General features: G+C 43.8%; 1 protein-coding gene across 2 annotated transcripts in view; it reads left to right on the top strand.

Moving 5' to 3' along the window:
• The first annotated feature begins 942 nt into the window (after positions 1 to 942).
• The window catches only part of LOC143806158 (HLA class II histocompatibility antigen, DM beta chain), a 29860-nt gene continuing 11758 nt past the window's right edge, over positions 943 to 19044 (top strand). For both annotated transcript variants that reach the window (XM_077286168.1, XM_077286167.1), the window contains exons 1-4: positions 943 to 1092; positions 1371 to 1655; positions 13835 to 14110; positions 18681 to 18797. In XM_077286168.1, the coding sequence (XP_077142283.1) occupies positions 1032 to 1092; positions 1371 to 1655; positions 13835 to 14110; positions 18681 to 18797 (739 nt within the window). In that variant the 5' untranslated portion in view covers positions 943 to 1031. The remainder of the gene's footprint in view (positions 1093 to 1370; positions 1656 to 13834; positions 14111 to 18680; positions 18798 to 19044) is intronic.

Here is a 19044-nt window from a genome sequence, read left to right as displayed (position 1 = left end):
AACACGCAGCGTTTCCTGAACGTGGAAACATATCCTAAGGGTCAAAAGACTGAGAGACGTCTTATCCGTCAGTGACGTCTTATCCAGAGAAAAGCATCTTATAGAACATCCCATGAATATGTGCAGCACCAGAAGCGATGGTGTGCTAATAATAATAATAAAGATAATAATAATAATGATTGATAATAATAATAATGAATATCTTCAGCTTTAGTTTCTGTAGTTGAAATTAGCAAAACATAAATTATAGACTTGGAATGTAGCTGACATATAGCCGGTAATATAACATGGGCTACTTGTAGAATATAATAGCTGCGTTCATTATCTTCTTTATCAATGGTAAGTTTGCGGGAAAAAAGTGTAACAGATCCCCAAAATGCACCAAAAGTCAAAAAGAAAACCCGAAAAAAACATTGTTTGCATTTCATATTTTCCTCTTGCCAACATCGAGCTAATTATTTCTGCATTAAAAAGTGAAGGTACACAACATAAAAATGTATCGTGTGTGACACCTAGACACACATTGTTTTGGCAGCATTTTTTTTCTTATTGTGGAAAAAAAAAAACATTATGAATTTCCTGCATTTTTAAAAAATACTTTTTTTTTTTCCTGTAGAAAAGTGTATGAAAAAATTCTATACCCTTTGCATTTTGCCATTAAAAAAAATACAGTATGTTAAAATGCACAAATGCAACAAAAATTGACGGAAAACAAAAATACATAAATGGTCAATAGAAATGTACTAAGTAGCAATGTAATTGTCTGTAAATGTTATTCTTTCACGCCAGCGTTTCCCACAAGCGGTGCGCCCGGTCAGACCTGAATAACTTGGCACGGTATTTTCTTCTTTCCTGCGGTTTCTCGTTCAGTTTCGCTTTGGCTTCTCAGCCCCGTCCGTCCAGGAATAAGCTGCTGCCGGTTACAGCTGACGTCATCTCACTTCTCATTTCCTACTGGCTACAAACTGCAGGAGCGACTTCTGTGCTGCGGATTATTACTTATCACTGTCATATCCCAGCAAGCTGCCGAGATGAAAGGGTCGATAGCGGGGCTGCTGCTGGTATATGGGGCCATATCCCTCCCTGTAACAGGTATCCGGCGCCGCGTGCTGCACACAGAGCGATCCGCACCTCACTGTTTGTTGGTAACATCATATGTGACTTACGTTATTGTTATATAGTGAAACGTTACGGCTTTATTATAAGTCCAGTAAATATTGATGTCCGTCATCTGCACACCGGCGCCCCCTATAGGGCACTATAACGTGAACATTAAGGACAATTTTACAATTTTTAGTATTGCTGAATATTTCCTTGTTACCGTGGGTTGGTGTATGGAGTTTTATGTTGGTGTCTATTCTTTTTTGCAGGTTACGTCATGCAGGAGATTTCACTCTGCAGCTATGGAGATGATGAGAAAGGAAATGCTACGTTTCAGTATGTTTTTGCTTTCAATCACCAGTATATACTGGGATATGACAGCAAGGCAAATATGTTTCTGCCTTATCAATCTATCGAACAGATGAAGGCAGTAGTGAGAGAATTTACAAAGGAATTCAACACTAATCCTGACATGTTAAATTATGTGAAAAATGAGGAGAAAAGGTGCAAAAACGAAATAAAGACGTTCTGGAAGGAGACAGTGGAAAGACGCGGTGAGTAGAGACATTCAGCCACAACACATAACGCGTGCAGGCGGTGTCATGGCGCTGCGATACCTAAAGCTTTATATATGCCCATAGACCTAACGTGAAGCTCCCGGGCCTCAATGTAAAATCTGTGAGAGTATGTGCCCACAATCAGGAAATGGCACCGCTATGGGCGCAGAGTAATTTCGCTGCCTCCAGAACGCTACGTCCTAATCATGCAGGTATATCTGCACGGGTTCACCGAATAATGCAGATTTACCGCATCCAATACATTTCTATTGTGAAAATGACATACTGCGGCTCATAAACCCGTGCCGCGGGTGAGATTACGCAGCGTCAAATAGAAGCGCAGTGCGCAATGGATGCCTATAAATCCCATCCATTGTGCTTGTATTGTAGACCGTAGCATCAAAAACGCTTCTATCCCCGATCGTGGGCACATACCCTAATGGGGCCCAGCTTCATTTTGTTCAAAAAATATGATAAAGCAGAGGTGGCAACAGCTACTACACACAGGGCAAACTGCAATTTTTGTAATTCTTCACACGAAACCTTTATATTATCGTATAACAGGTGTAATAAAAGCTTCTAAAGACACAGATATAACTAATAGATTATGCTCTTTATACTTGAGGCTATACCTAATGTAACACACCCATCATGGTTAGGAAAATTGTAATTCTACCTGCTAAAAAATATCTAATTGCTGCAATACTGCTCCTATGTACAGGAATGTAACTACTATAATACTGCTAAACCAATAGTAGAAAGAGATGCGGCACTCACCCTTTTTGCTTGTGAAATTGTGCTGTTTTTATTTGGACCGACATGAAAAAGTTGTTACATGTCCATGTGATACATCAGGCACACAGGAGGGTGCGGGGAGAGAAGGTGGACTTATAAAGCGACTATAATACTGCCCCCTATGTACAAGAATATAACTACTATAATACTGCCCCTATGTACAAGAATATAACTACTATAATACTGCTCCTATGTACAACAATATAACTACTATAATACTGCCCCCCTGTGTACAAGAATATACAGTGGGGCAAAAAAGTATTTAGTCATTCAGCAATAGTGCAAGTTCCACCACTTAAAAAGATGAGAGGCGTCTGTAATTTACATCATAGGTAGACCTCAACTATGGGAGACAAACTGAGAAAAAAAAATCCAGAAAATCACATTGTCTGTTTTTTTATCATTTTATTTGCATATTATGGTGGAAAATAAGTATTTGGTCAGAAACAAAATTTAATCTCAATACTTTGTAATATATCCTTTGTTGGCAATGACAGAGGTCAAACGTTTTCTGTAAGTCTTCACAAGGTTGCCACACACTGTTGTTGGTATGTTGGCCCATTCCTCCATGCAGATCTCCTCTAGAGCAGTGATGTTTTTGGCTTTTCGCTTGGCAACACGGACTTTCAACTCCCTCCAAAGGTTTTCTATAGGGTTGAGATCTGGAGATTGGCTAGGCCACTCCAGGACCTTGAAATGCTTCTTACGAAGCCACTCCTTCGTTGCCCTGGCGGTGTGCTTTGGATCATTGTCATGTTGAAAGACCCAGCCACGTTTCATCTTCAATGCCCTTGCTGATGGAAGGAGGTTTGTACTCAAAATCTCACGATACATGGCCCCATTCATTCTTTCATGTACCCGGATCAGTCGTCCTGGCCCCTTTGCAGAGAAACAGCCCCAAAGCATGATGTTTCCACCACCATGCTTTACAGTAGGTATGGTGTTTGATGGATGCAACTCAGTATTCTTTTTCCTCCAAACACGACAAGTTGTGTTTCTACCAAACAGTTCCAGTTTGGTTTCATCAGACCATAGGACATTCTCCCAAAACTCCTCTGGATCATCCAAATGCTCTCTAGCAAACTTCAGACGGGCCCGGACATGTACTGGCTTAAGCAGTGGGACACGTCTGGCACTGCGGGATCTGAGTCCATGGTGGCGTAGTGTGTTACTTATGGTAGGCCTTGTTACATTGGTCCCAGCTCTCTGCAGTTCATTCACTAGGTCCCCCCGCGTGGTTCTGGGATTTTTGCTTACCGTTCTTGTGATCATTCTGACCCCACGGGGTGGGATTTTGCGTGGAGCCCCAGATCGAGGGAGATTATCAGTGGTCTTGAATGTCTTCCATTTTCTAATTATTGCTCCCACTGTTGATTTCTTCACTCCAAGCTGGTTGGCTATTGCAGATTCAGTCTTCCCAGCCTGGTGCAGGGCTACAATTTTGTTTCTGGTGTCCTTTGACAGCTCTTTGGTCTTCACCATAGTGGAGTTTGGAGTCAGACTGTTTGAGGGTGTGCACAGGTGTCTTTTTATACTGATAACAAGTTTAAACAGGTGCCATTACTACAGGTAATGAGTGGAGGAAAGAGGAGACTCTTAAAGAAGAAGTTACAGGTCTCTGAGAGCCAGAAATCTTGATTGTTTGTTTCTGACCAAATACTTATTTTCCACCATAATATGCAAATAAAATGATAAAAAAACAGACAATGTGATTTTCTGGATTTTTTTTTCTCAGTTTGTCTCCCATAGTTGAGGTCTACCTATGATGTAAATTACAGACGCCTCTCATCTTTTTAAGTGGTGGAACTTGCACTATTGCTGACTGACTAAATACTTTTTTGCCCCACTGTAACTACTATAATACTGCCGCTATGTACAAGAATATAACTACTATAATACTGCCCCCTATATACAAGAATATAACTACTATAATACTGCCCCCTATGTACAAGAATATAACTACTATAATACTGCCCCCTATGTACAAGAATATAATTACTATAATACTGCCCCTATGTACAAGAATATTACTATAATACTGCCCCTATGTACAGGAATATAACTACTATAATACTGCTCCTATGTACAAGAATATAACTACTATAATACTGCCTAGGGTTGAGCGACTTTTATTTTTATAGGATCGGGTCGGGTTTCACGAAACCCGACTTTCTCAAAAGTCAGGTCGAGTGAAATCGTCCGATCCTATAAAAAAGTCGGGGTCGGCCGAAACACGAAACCCAATGCAGTGCAATGGGATACTATGGTTCCCAGGGTCTGAAGGAGAGGAAACTCTCCTTCAGGCCCTGGGATCCATATTAATGTGTAAAATAAAGAATAAAAAAAAAAAATATTGATATACTCACCTCTCCGACGCAGCCCGATGTAACCGGCAGCTTCGGTACCTCAGAATGAGCGCTTGAAAGTCCTTAGATGACGTCGCGGCCTGTGATTGGTCGCGGAGCGGTCACATGGACAAGCCGCGACGTCATCTAAGGTCCTTCACGTGCTCATTCTTAGGAAGGAAGGCTGCCGGAAAGAAGCACGGTGCGTCCGAGGGTGAGTATATTCCTATTAGGTATATACTCACCCTCGGACGCACCCTGCTTCTTTCCGGCAGCCTTCCTTCCTAAGAATGAGCGCGTGAAGGACCTTAGATGAAGTCGCGGCTTGTCCATGTGACCGCTCGCGACCAATCACAAGCCGCGACGTCACCGCAGGTCATTCACGCGCTCATTCTTAGGTAGGAAGGCTGCCAGTTAGTACCAGGGCGCGTCCGAGGGTGAGTATATCAATATTTTTTATTTTGATTCTTTATTTAACACTTAAATATGGATTTCGATACCGATTTCCGATATCGCAAACATATCGGAACTCGGTATCGGAATTCCGATACCAGATTCAGAAGATCGCCGATCTCATGGCCGACCCCACACAGGGGTCGGGTCGGGTTTCATGAAACCCGACTTTGCCAAAAGTCGGCGACTTCTGAAAATGGCCGACCCGTTTCGCTCAACCCTAATACTGCCCCCTATGTACAAGAATATAACTACTATAATACTGACCCTATGTACAAGAATATAACTACTATAATACTGCTCCTATGTACAAGAATATAACTACTATAATACTGCCCCTATGTACAGGAATATAACTACTATAATACTGCCCCTATGTACAAGAATATAACTACTATAATACTGCTCCTATGTACAAGAATATAACTACTATAATACTGCCTCCATGTACAAGAATATAACTACTATAATACTGCCCCTATGTACAAGAATATAACTACTATAATACTGCCTCTATGTACAAGAATATAACTACTATAATACTGCCCCTTTGTACAAGAATATAACTACTATAATACTGCCCCTATGTACAAGAATATAACTACTATAATACTGCTCCCTATGTACAAGAATATAACTACTATAATACTGCTCCTATGTACAAGAATATAACTACTATAATACTGCCCCTATGTACAAGAATATAACTACTATAATACTGCCCCTATGTACAGGAATATAACTACTATAATACTTCCCCTATGTACAAGAATATAACTACTATAATACTGCTCCTATGTACAAGAATATAACTACTATAATACTGCCTCTATGTACAAGAATATAACTACTATAATACTGCCCCTGTGTACAAGAATATAACTACTATAATACTGCCTCTATGTACAAGAATATAACTACTATAATACTGCCCCTTTGTACAAGAATATAACTACTATAATACTGCTCCTATGTACAAGAATATAACTACTATAATACTGCTCCCTATGTACAAGAATATAACTACTATAATACTGCTCCTATGTACAAGAATATAATTACTATAATACTGCCCCTATGTACAAGAATATAACTACTATAATACTGCCCCTATGTACAAGAATATAACTACTATAATACGGCCCCTATGTACAAGAATATAAGTACTATAATACTTCCCCTATGTACAAGAATATAACTACTATAATACTGCCCCTTTGTACAAGAATATAACTACTATAATACTGCTCCCTATGTACAAGAATATAACTACTATAATACTGCTCCTATGTACAAGAATATAACTACTATAATACTGCCTCTATGTACAAGAATATAACTACTATAATACTGCCCCTATGTACAAGAATATAACTACTATAATACTGCCTTTATGTACAAGAATATAACTACTATAATACTGCTCCTATGTACAAGAATATAACTACTATAATACTGCTCCCTATGTACAAGAATATAACTACTATAATACTGCTCCTATGTACAAGAATATAACTACTGTAATACTGCCCCCTATGTACAAGAATATAACTACTATAATACTGCCCCTATGTACAAGAATATAACTACTATATTACGGCCCCTATGTACAAGAATATAATTACTATAATACTGCCCCTATGTACAAGAATATAACTACTATAATACTGCTCCTATGTACAAGAATATAACTACTATAATACTGTCCCTATGTACAAGAATATAACTACTATAATACTGCCTCTATGTACAAGAATATAACTACTATAATACTGCCCCTTTGTACAAGAATATAACTACTATAATACTGCCCCTATGTACAGGAATATAACTACTATAATACTGCTCCTATGTACAAGAATATAACTACTATAATACTGCTCCTATGTACAAGAATATAACTACTATAATACTGCCTAGGGTTGAGCGACTTTTATTTTTATAGCATCGGGTCGGGTTTCACGAAACCCGACTTTCGAGTGAAATCGGCCGATCCTATAAAAAAGTCGGGGTCGGGGTCGGCCGAAACACGAAACCCAATGCAGTCCAATGGGATACTACGGTTCCCAGGGTCTGAAGGAGAGGAAACTCTCCTTCAGGCCCTGGGATCCATATTTATGTGTAAAATAAAGAATAAAAATAAAAAATATTGATATACTCACCTCTCCGACGCAGCCCGATGTAACCGGCAGCTTCGGTACCTCAGAATGAGCGCTTGAAAGTCCTTAGATGACGTTGCGGCCTGTGATTGGTCGCGGAGCGGTCACGTGACCGCAACGCGACCAATCACAAGCCGTGACGTCATCTAAGGTCTTTCAAGCGCTTGAAAGTCCTTAGATGACGTCGCGGCTTGTGATTGGTCGCGAGCGGTCACATGGACAAGCCGCGACGTCATCTAAGGTCCTTCACGCGCTCATTCTTAGGAAGGAAGGCTGCCGGAAAGAAGCAGGGCGCGTCCGAGGGTGAGTATATTTTTATTAGGTATATACTCACCCTCGGACGCACCCTGCTTCTTTCCGGCAGCCTTCCTTCCTAAGAATGAGCGCGTGAAGGACCTTAGATGACGTCGCGGCTTGTCCATGTGACCGCTCGCGACCAATCACAAGCCGCGACGTCACCGCAGGTCATTCACGCGCTCATTCTTAGGTAGGAAGGCTGCCAGTAAGTACCAGGGCGCGTCCGAGGGTGAGTATATCAATATTTTTTATTTTGATTCTTTATTTAACACTTAAATATGGATTCCGATACCGATTCCCGATATCGCAAACATATTGGAACTCGGTATCGGAATTCCGATACCAGATTCAGAAGATCGCCGATCTCATGGCCAACCCCACACAGGGGTCGGGTCGGGTTTCATGAAACCCGACTTTGCCAAAAGTCGGCGACTTCTGAAAATGGCCGACCCGTTTCGCTCAACCCCAATACTGCCCCCTATGTACAAGAATATAACTACTATAATACTGCCCCCTATGTACAAGAATATAATTACTATAATACTGCCCCTATGTACAAGAATATAACTACTATAATACTGCTCCTATGTACAAGAATATAACTACTATAATACTGCCCCTATGTACAGGAATATAACTACTATAATACTGCCCCTATGTACAAGAATGTAACTACTATAATACTGCTCCTATGTACAAGAATATAACTACTATAATACTGCCTCCATGTACAAGAATATAACTACTATAATACTGCCCCTATGTACAAGAATATAACTACTACACTTTTCTCATACCCCAAGATCAGACAACAGAGCAGGTGGAGGCGTTGGGCTGCTCCTTTCACCCAAATGTACCTTCCAAGTTATTCCCCAAGTACCCTCACTTGTATTCCCTTCCTTTGAGGTCCATGCTGTCAGACTCTACGTCCCCTTCTCCATGCGAGTGGCGGTGGTGTATCGTCCTCCTGGCCCCTCTCATCAGTTCCTGGATCATTTTGCCACCTGGCTTCCACACTTTCTCTCCTGTGACACTCCCACCCTTATCATGGGTGATTTCAACATCCCCATTGCTTCTCCCCTTTCCCCGTCTGCTTCTCACCTTTTATCTCTAACCTCCTCTTTCGGCCTCTCGCAGCATACTAATTCTCCAACGCATGAAGATGGAAACTCCCTTGACTTGGTCTTCTCCCGGCTTTGCTCAGTGGATGATTTCACAAACTCCCCTCTCCCGCTCTCTGACCACAACCTTCTTTCATTCTCTATCAAGAACTGCCATCCCGCTCAGGTCACCCCCACTTTCCACACTTATAGAAACATACAGGCCATTAACACCCAGAAACTTATGAAGAACTTGCAGTCCTCATTGGCCCCAATCTCCTCCATCTCATGTCCTGATTCTGCTCTGAACCATTACAATGAAACCCTGCAAAGTGCCCTGGATGAAGCTGCTCCTCCTATACATAGAGCAACTCGACACAGACGGCGACAACCGTGGCACACGCTGCAAACACGCTTCCTGCAGCGATGCTCCAGGTGCGCCGAACGTCTGTGGAGAAAATCTAATCTACCCGAAGATTTCATCCATTATAAGTTCATGCTAAAAACATACAACTCTGCCCTTCACCTATCCAAACAAACCTATTTCAACACCCTCATCACCTCACTGTCCAATAACCCTAAACGTCTCTTCGACACTTTCCAGTCCCTACTCAACCCAAGAGAGCAGGCCCCAACCACAGATCTCCGCGCTGAAGATCTGGCCAATTACTTCAAAGAAAAAATTGACCACATTCAACAGGAAATCATCTCCCAATCTCTTCATACCAGGCACTGTCCTCCCTCCCCCACTGCATCTAGTTCACTCTCTGACTTTGAACCAGTTACTGAAGAAGAAGTAAGCAGGCTCCTTGCATCATCTCGCCCGACCACTTGCACCAGCGACCCCATTCCATCACATCTCCTCCAGTCCCTTTCCCCGGCTGTCACCTCTCACATAACAAAAATATTCAACCTTTCCCTCACTTCCGGTATTTTTCCCTCCTCATTTAAGCACGCCATCATACATCCATTACTTAAAAAACCCTCCCTCGACCAAAACTGTGCCGCTAATTATAGACCTGTCTCTAATCTTCCCTTCATCTCTAAACTCCTGGAACGCCTGGTCCACTCCCGTCTTACCCGCTATCTCTCAGATAACTCTCTTCTTGACCCTCTTCAATCTGGCTTCCGCTCTTTACACTCTACTGAAACTGCCCTCACTAAAGTCTCTAATGACCTACTAACAGCTAAATCTAATGGTCACTACTCCATGCTAATTCTATTGGATCTTTCCGCAGCATTTGACACTGTGGATCATCAGCTCCTCCTCACTATGCTCCGCTCCATCGGCATCAAGGACACCGTTCTCTCTTGGTTCTCCTCCTATCTCTCTGACCGATCCTTCACTGTATGTTTTGCTGGTTCCTCCTCCTCTCCCCTTCCCCTTACTGTTGGGGTTCCTCAAGGATCAGTCCTAGGCCCCCTCCTCTTCTCTTTGTATACTGCCCCTATTGGACAAACAATCAGTAGATTTGGTTTCCAGTACCATCTCTATGCTGACGACACCCAATTATACACCTCTTCTCCTGCTTTCACTCCGACCTTCTTAGAAAACACCAGTGATTGTCTTACCGCTGTCTCTAACATCATGTCCTCCCTCTATCTGAAACTGAACCTGTCAAAAACTGAACTCCTCGTGTTCTCTCCCTCTACTAACCTACCTTTGCCTGACATTGCCATCTCCGTGTGTGGTTCCACCATTACTCCAAAGCAACATGCCCGCTGCCTTGGGGTTATCCTTGATTCCGAGCTTTCATTCACCCCCCACATTCGATCACTGGCTCGCTCTTCTTATTTGCATCTCAAAAACATTTCTAGAATTCGCCCTTTTCTTACTTTCGACTCTGCAAAAACTCTTACTGTTTCTCTTATTCATTCCCGTCTGGACTATTGTAACTCTCTACTAATCGGCCTCCCTCTTACCAAACTCTCCCCGCTCCAATCTGTCCTGAATGCTGCTGCCAGGATCATATTCCTCACCAACCGTTACACCGATGCCTCTACCTTGTGCCAGTCATTACACTGGCTACCCATCCACTCCAGAATCCAGTACAAAACTACTACCCTCATCCACAAAGCACTCCATGGCTCAGCACCACCCTACATCTCCTCTCTGGTCTCAGTCTACCACCCTACCCGTGCCCTCCGCTCCACTAATGACCTCCGGTTAGCATCCTCAATAATCAGAACCTCCCACTCCCGTCTCCAAGACTTTACACGTGCTGCGCCGATTCTTTGGAATGCACTACCTAGGTTAATACGATTAATCCCCAATCCCCACAGTTTTAAGCGTGCCCTAAAAACGCATTTGTTCAGACTGGCCTACCGCCTCAACGCATTAACCTAACTATCCCTGTGTGGCCTATTAAAAATAGAAAAAAAAAAAAAAACACATAATCAGGTTCCTTGCATCGTGTTCTCATACACTTTATGCAGTTAATAGCACTCTGTGTCTGTACTGCTACATACTTAGGCAGTTAACTGGTGCATGCAGCTTTACATGAACACCCGAGCCTTACACTATGGCTGGTCCAAATAACTAAAGCAATTGTTACCATCCACCTCTCGTGTCTCCCCTTTTCCTCATAGTTTGTAAGCCTGCGAGCAGGGCCCTCATTCCTCCTGGTATTATTTTGAACTGTGATTTCTGTTATGCTGTAATGTCTATTGTCTGTACAAGTCCCCTCTATAAGTTGTAAAGCGCTGCGGAATATGTTGGCGCTATATAAATAAAAATTATTATTATTATATTATTACTAGAATACTGCCTCTATGTACAAGAATATAACTACTATAATACTGCCCCTTTGTACAAGAATATAACTACTATAATACTGCCCCTATGTACAAGAATATAACTACTATAATACTGCTCCTATGTACAAGAATATAACTACTATAATACTGCCCCCTATGTACAAGAATATAACTACTATAATACTGCCCCTATGTACAGGAATATAACTACTATAATACTTCCTGTTGTGAACTCTATTTTTGGGCTCCCTCTAGTGGTCACAAGCGGTACTGTGTAGTGTTGTCTTTCTGCAGGTTGGCTGCATCAGCTGGTTCGTTATCCTTGGTTGGTTTCCTATTTAACTCACCTGGATACTCAGTTCCTTGCCTGCTATCAATGTATTCAGTGCTCTTCAGATTCCTTGTGACTACCTTGCTCCCAGTCTCTCCAAGACAAGCTAAGTTCTTGTTTGTTCATTTTCTGATTATCAGCGTTCATCATGTTTTTTGTCCAGCTTGCTAAAATGTGATTTCTCGCTTGCTGGTTGCTCTAGGGGACTGAGTTTCTCCCCCCACACCGTTAGTTGGTGCGGGGGTTCTTGAAATCTCAGTGTGGATATTTTGTAAGGGTTTTTTACTGACCGCATAGATCCCTGTTCTATTTTCTGCTATCTAGTATTAGTGGGCCTCATTTGCTGAATCTGCTTTCACCCCTGTGTATGTGCCTTCCTCTTACCTAACCGTTATTATCTGTTGGGGGCTTCTATATCTTTGGGGATTATTTCTCTGGAGGCAAGAGAGGTCTTTCTTTCTCTCTAGGGGTAGTTAGTTCCTCAGGCTGGCTCGAGACGTCTAGGAATTTTAGGCACGTTCACCGGCTACCTGTAGTGTGTTTGGATAGGTTCAGATTTGCGGTCAGTCCAGTTTTCCACCTCCCTAGAGCTTGTCCTTTGTTAGTTTCCTTGCTGGAGTAATTTGTGATCCTCAACCACTAAGGATCATAACAACTTCCCCTATGTACAAGAATATAACTACTATAATACTGCTCCTATGTACAAGAATATAACTACTATAATACTGCCTCTATGTACAAGAATATAACTACTATAATACTGCCCCTATGTACAAGAATATAACTACTATAATACTGCCTCTATGTACAAGAATATAACTACTATAATACTGCCCCTTTGTACAAGAATATAACTACTATAATACTGCTCCTATGTTCAAGAATATAACTACTATAATACTGCTCCCTATGTACAAGAATATAACTACTATAATACTGCTCCTATGTACAAGAATATAACTACTATAATACTGCCCCCTATGTACAAGAATATAACTACTATAATACTGCCCTATGTACAAGAATATAACTACTATAATACGGCCCCTATGTACAAGAATATAATTACTATAATACTGCCCCTATGTACAAGAATATAACTACTATAATACTGCTCCTATGTACAAGAATATAACTACTATAATACTGCCCCTATGTACAGGAATATAACTACTATAATACTTCCCCTATGTACAAGAATATAACTACTATAATACTGCTCCTATGTACAAGAATATAACTACTATAATACTTCCTCTATGTACAAGAATATAACTACTATAATACTGCCCCTATGTACAAGAATATAACTACTATAATACTGCCTCTATGTACAAGAATATAACTGCTATAATACTTCCCCTTTGTACAAGAATATAACTACTATAATACTGCTCCTATGTACAAGAATATAACTACTATAATACTGCTCCCTATGTACAAGAATATAACTACTATAATACGGCCCCTATGTACAAGAATATAATTACTATAATACTGCCCCTATGTACAAGAATATAACTACTATAATACTGCTCCTATGTACAAGAATATAACTACTATAATACTGCCCCTATGTACAAGAATATAACTACTATAATACTGCCTCTATGTACAAGAATATAACTGCTATAATACTTCCCCTTTGTACAAGAATATAACTACTATAATACTGCTCCTATGTACAAGAATATAACTACTATAATACTGCTCCCTATGTACAAGAATATAACTACTATAATACGGCCCCTATGTACAAGAATATAATTACTATAATACTGCCCCTATGTACAAGAATATAACTACTATAATACTGCTCCTATGTACAAGAATATAACTACTATAATACTGCCCCTATGTACAAGAATATAACTATTATAATACTGCCTCCTATGTACAAGAATATAACTATTATTATACTGCCTTCATGTGTCTGCAGTGAGACCATCTATGGAGGTGTTTGTTCCTGATGAGAATACGGACAATCTCCCGTTACTAATCTGCTTTGTTTGGGGCTTTTACCCTGAAAATATTATTGTGTCCTGGATTAAAAATAATGAGACTGTGGTTAAGACTGAAGATCAGGCGGTGCAAACCGGGGAATGGACCTACCAGCTGGTATCCATTCTGGATCTGAGGGACTCTCTTCCTGAAGATAAATATACTTGTAAGGTGGAACATCAGAGCCTACGTGAGCCCATGACAACAACCTGGAGTAAGTATGAGACGAACATCTTGGCACCACCGGGAGCTCTATGTTGCATCGTCCAGACCTTCTTCTGGTGTATTTTTGTGTTTTCATCCCGTCTTCTTTATGTGGGGAATATTCAGGATCTAGTGCTGGATTTTTCTCCCTTACCTCAATATTCCATTTATAACATCTGATGTAAAACTTTAAGCTCCGAGCAATTTTCGCAAAGAAATAGGGAAGAAAAATGGGGGAAATTTACTAAGCAAAATGCCAGAATTGAACCAAACATGGCAACTATGCTCCAAATATATATAATTTACACACGTTTCAGTTTTGAGAATTGTTTATTAATGGGGACCAGGTCTGAAGCCAGTCCAAAAAATGGGCCCAGTTAAGGTGCTCCCATATTTTGCTGCAAATATTGGTGAAGAAATGTCAAAATGAGAAAGAGAAAGCGTCCAATGAGTCTAGAAAAATAATCAGCCCGGACATCGTGCCTCACTGTGATACATTTCGGCAGCTGATTATTGTTTCTTCCTCTTCTTCTTATGAGAACCATATCTTTTTAATTTTTCCGTCTAGAAGCCGTATGAGCTTATTTTTTTTGCAGGGCGAGTTGTAGTTTTGAATGATACAATCTATTTTACCATATAATGTGGTGAAAAATGGAAAAAAAATTCCAAGTGGGGTGAAATAGCGAAACCCTCCACCCTCCCACCTGCAGTTCTGACATCATTTTGTTGGGGGGGATGTTATGCCATAAATTGACCCAATAATATGATTTTTCAAGTCAGTAGGATTGTGGCAATGCCAAATTTTGTCTTTTCGCTTATAGTATGTGCTGTAATACCGTAATACTGAGGTATATGGTGAAAATCATGGTCTACTATGAAGTGTCTGTAGCTCAGCTTCATAGGAGAACCAAGATGGCAGTGATGGACCTTCATCAGGTGCCAGTCAGTGCCCAGTAATCACGTTGCGAGGGGCCATTGGGGGCCAGACCGGATTAAAGTGGATTTCCAGCCAATGAAAACTGTTCTTAATAGGGCTCAGCCAATCACAGGCCGCAGTCATCTTTACCCATCCTGAGAACCCTTTGGAAGCCCCCTGTAATGTATGTGAGGACCCCTGTGCTGTATTGTGGGGTCTTTTGTTCGGCCTCGGTTCTTTGCACTATCTGGTATTTTTCTCTATTTCCCCTTATGTTATGGTAATATTATTACGCGTTGCTTTGTTCCTGATTGTAATGATGTTATCTGACTTTGTGCAGAATCCTGATTGTTCTGTGGATCTTTCAGGATCCTGTAAGGCCTCGTTCACACGTCCGTGATTTGGTCGAGCTTCATCAGAGTTTCTGTCCTCAGTGTTTGCTCGTTGTCCCTTCACAGTTTCTTATTTTGCGTACAAGTTTTCTCACATTTCTATCAATCATGAGAATCAAACATCACATTGGTGACATCTGAGGGTTCGATTTATCTCACAGACTCATAAACGTCTATTGATGAGTTTTATTTGTGAGTTTGTAATGTTTTTCCTCAAGGAAACTCGGAATGTGAACAAACCCCCGACACTATAATGGGTGCGAGTCCTGTCCCCTGTCCTTGAGGAACGCAGATACGGCTCGTGCCAGAAAACCTGACGTGTGAATGAGCCTTTATATTGTAGAAAACTTTGGAATTTTCCCTAAATTTGTAGCAAATTCCGCAGTGTAAAGTGTCATCAGGTCGTGGCCTTAAAGCCTCAATCTCGGCCAGTATGTCTATGTGCCGCCATCTCCTCTGTCTCTGTAGTAGATCGGGGGCTTCTGCTCTGTCTCTGGAGCAGATGGGGTCTTCTCCTCTGTCTCTGTAGTAGATCGGGGGCTTCTCCTCTGTCTCTGGAGCAGGTCGGGGGCTTCTCCTCTGTCTCTGGAGCAGATCGGGTCTTCTCCTCTTTCTCTGTAGTAGATCGGGGGCTTCTCCTCTGTCTCTGTAGTAGATTGGGGGTTTCTCCTCTGTCTCTGGAGCAGATCGGGTCTTCTCCTCTGTGTCTGGAGCAGATCGGGTCTTCTCTTCTGTGTCTGGAGCAGATCGGGTCTTCTCCTCTGTGTCTGGAGCAGATCGGGTCTTCTCCTCTGTCTCTGTAGTAGATCGGGGCTTCTCCTCTGTCTCTGGAGCAGATCGGGGCTTCTCCTCTGTCTCTGGAGCAGATCGGGGGCTTCTCCTCTGTCTCTGTAGTAGATCGGGGGTTTCTCCTCTGTCTCTGGAGCAGATCGGGTCTTCTCCTCTGTGTCTGGAGCAGATCGGGTCTTCTCTTCTGTGTCTGGAGCAGATCGGGTCTTCTCCTCTGTGTCTGGAGCAGATCGGGTCTTCTCTTCTGTGTCTGGAGCAGATCGGGTCTTCTCCTCTGTGTCTGGAGCAGATCGGGCCTTCTCCTCTGTCTCTGTGGCAGATCGGGGGCTTCTCCGCGTCTCTGGAGCAGATCGGGGGCTTCTCCTCTGTCTCTGTAGCAGATCGGGGGCTTCTCCGCATCGCTGGAGCAGATCGGGAGTTTCTCCTCTGTCTCTGGAGCAGATTCGGGGGCATCTCCTCTGTCTCTGGAGCAGATCGGGGGTTTCTCCTCTGTCTCTGGAGCAGATCGAGGGCTTCTCCTCTATCTCTGGAGCAGATCGGGGGCGTTTCCTCTGTCTCTGGAGCAGATCGGGGGCTTTTCCTCTGTCTCTGGAGCAGATCGGGGGTTTCTCCTCTGTGTCTGTAGTAGATCGGGGGTTTCTCATCTGTCTCTGGAGCAGATCGGGGGCTTCTCCTCTATCTCTGGAGCAGATCGGGGGCTTCTCTGTCTCTGGAGCAGATCGGGGGCTTCTCCTCTATCTCTGGAGCAGATCGGGGGCTTCTCTGTCTCTGGAGCAGATCGGGGGTTTCTCCTCTACCTCTGGAGCAGATCGGGGGCTTCTCCTCTATCTCTGGAGCAGATCGGGGGCTTCTCCTGTCTCTGGAGCAGATCGGGGGTTTCCCCTCTGTGTCTGTAGTAGATCGGGGGTTTCTTCTCTATCTCTGGAGCAGATAGGGGGCTTCTCCTCTGTCTCTGGAGCAGATCGGGGGCTTCTCTATCTCTGGAGCAGATCAGGGGCTTCTCCTCTGTCTCTGGAGCAGATCGGGGGCTTCTCCTCTGTGTCTGTAGTAGATCGGGGGCTTCTCCACATCTCTGGAGCAGATCAGGGGTTTCTCCTCTGTCTCAGGAGCAGATCGGGGGCTTCTCCTCTGTCTCTGGAGCAGATCGGGAGTTTCTCCTCTGTGTCTGTAGTAGATCGGGGGCTTCTCCACATCTCTGGAGCAGATCGGGGGTTTCTCCTCTGTCTCAGGAGCAGATCGGGGGTTTCTCCTCTGTCTCTGGAGCAGATCGGGGGTTTCTCCTCTGTCTCTGGAGCAGATCGGGGGCTTTTCCTCTGTCTCTGGAGCAGATCGGGGGCTTCTCCTCTGTCTCTGGGGCAGATCGGGGGCTTCTCCGCATCTCTGGAGCAGATCAGGGGTTTCTCCTCTGTCTCAGGAGCAGATCAGGGGTTTCTCCTCTGTCTCAGGAGCAGATCGGGGGTTTCTCCTCTGTCTCTGGAGCAGATCGGGGGTTTCTCCTCTGTCTCTGGAGCAGATCGGGGGCTTTTCCTCTGTCTCTGGAGCAGATCGGGGGCTTCTCCTCTGTCTCTGGGGCAGATCGGGGGCTTCTCCGCATCTCTGGAGCAGATCGGGGGCTTCTCCCGCATCTCTGGAGCAGATCGGAGGCTTCTCCTCTGTCTCTGGGGCAGATCGGGGGCTTCTCCGCATCTCTGGAGCAGATCGGGGGCTTCTCCCGCATCTCAGGAGCAGATCGGGGGCTTCTCCCGCATCTCAGGAGCAGATCGGGGGCTTCTCCTCTGTCTCTGTAGTAGATCGGGGGTTTCTCCTCTGTGTCTGTAGTAGATCGGGGATTTCTCCTCTGTCTCTGGAGCAGATCGGGGGTTTCTCCTCTGTCTCTGGAGCAGATCGGGGGCTTCTCCTCTATCTCTGGAGCAGATCGGGGGCTTCTCCTCTGTCTCTGGGGCAGATCGGGGGCTTCTCCGCATCTCTGGAGCAGATCGGGGGCTTCTCCCGCATCTCTGGAGCAGATCGGAGGCTTCTCCTCTGTCTCTGGAGCAGATCGGGGGTTTCTCCTCTGTCTCTGGAGCAGATCGGGGGCTTCTCCTCTGTCTCTGGAGCAGATTGGGGCTTCTACTCAATCTCTGGAGCAGATCGGGGGCTTCTGCTCTGTCTCTGGAGTAGATCGGGGGCTTCTCCTCCTTCTCTGGAGCAGATCGGGGGCTTCTCTGCATCTCTGGAGCAGATCGGGGGCTTCTCCCACATCTCTGGAGCAGATCGGAGGCTTCTCCTCTGTCTCTGGAGCAGATTGGGGGTTTCTCCTACGTTTCTGGAGAAGATCGGGGGCTTCTCCACATCTCTAGAGCAGATCAGGGGCTTCTCCACATCTCTAGAGCAGATCGGGGGCTTCTCCTCTGTCTCTGGAGCAGATCAGGGGCTTCTCCTGCGTCTCTGGAGCAGATCGGGGGCTTCTCCGCGTCTCTCACTCATTATCTCTTGTTACACAGAAGCCGGTTTGACCTCCAATCAGATCATTAAGATCAGCGTTTCCTCTGTGGTCTTCGCCCTGGGACTGATCTCCATGATGGCAGGAGTTGTGTGGTGGAAGAACGCCAAGAAGAGCGGTAAGAGCATGACAGCGCGGGCAACGGGGTGATTAAAAAGGTTTTATAATTTCCCAACTCCAGTTTTTTGTACCTAAAACTAACCTTCTTCCCACAGCCTCCCCAGGTCCAGCACTGAGTCTCCGCTGCTGCTGCCAGTGTCTGTTACTGTCTGCAGCGCTAACGTCGCTTCCACAACACTGCAGCCAATCAACGAGAACGGCAGGTCTGAGCTGCTCATGCCGCCAATCGGGCAGAGAAGCTGAGC

This window comes from Ranitomeya variabilis, chromosome 2, assembly GCF_051348905.1.
Source record: "Ranitomeya variabilis isolate aRanVar5 chromosome 2, aRanVar5.hap1, whole genome shotgun sequence".
NCBI lineage: Eukaryota > Metazoa > Chordata > Amphibia > Anura > Dendrobatidae > Ranitomeya > Ranitomeya variabilis.
The sequence above is the reverse complement of the archived record's forward strand: the minus strand, read 5'-3'. Positions and strand labels throughout refer to the sequence as shown.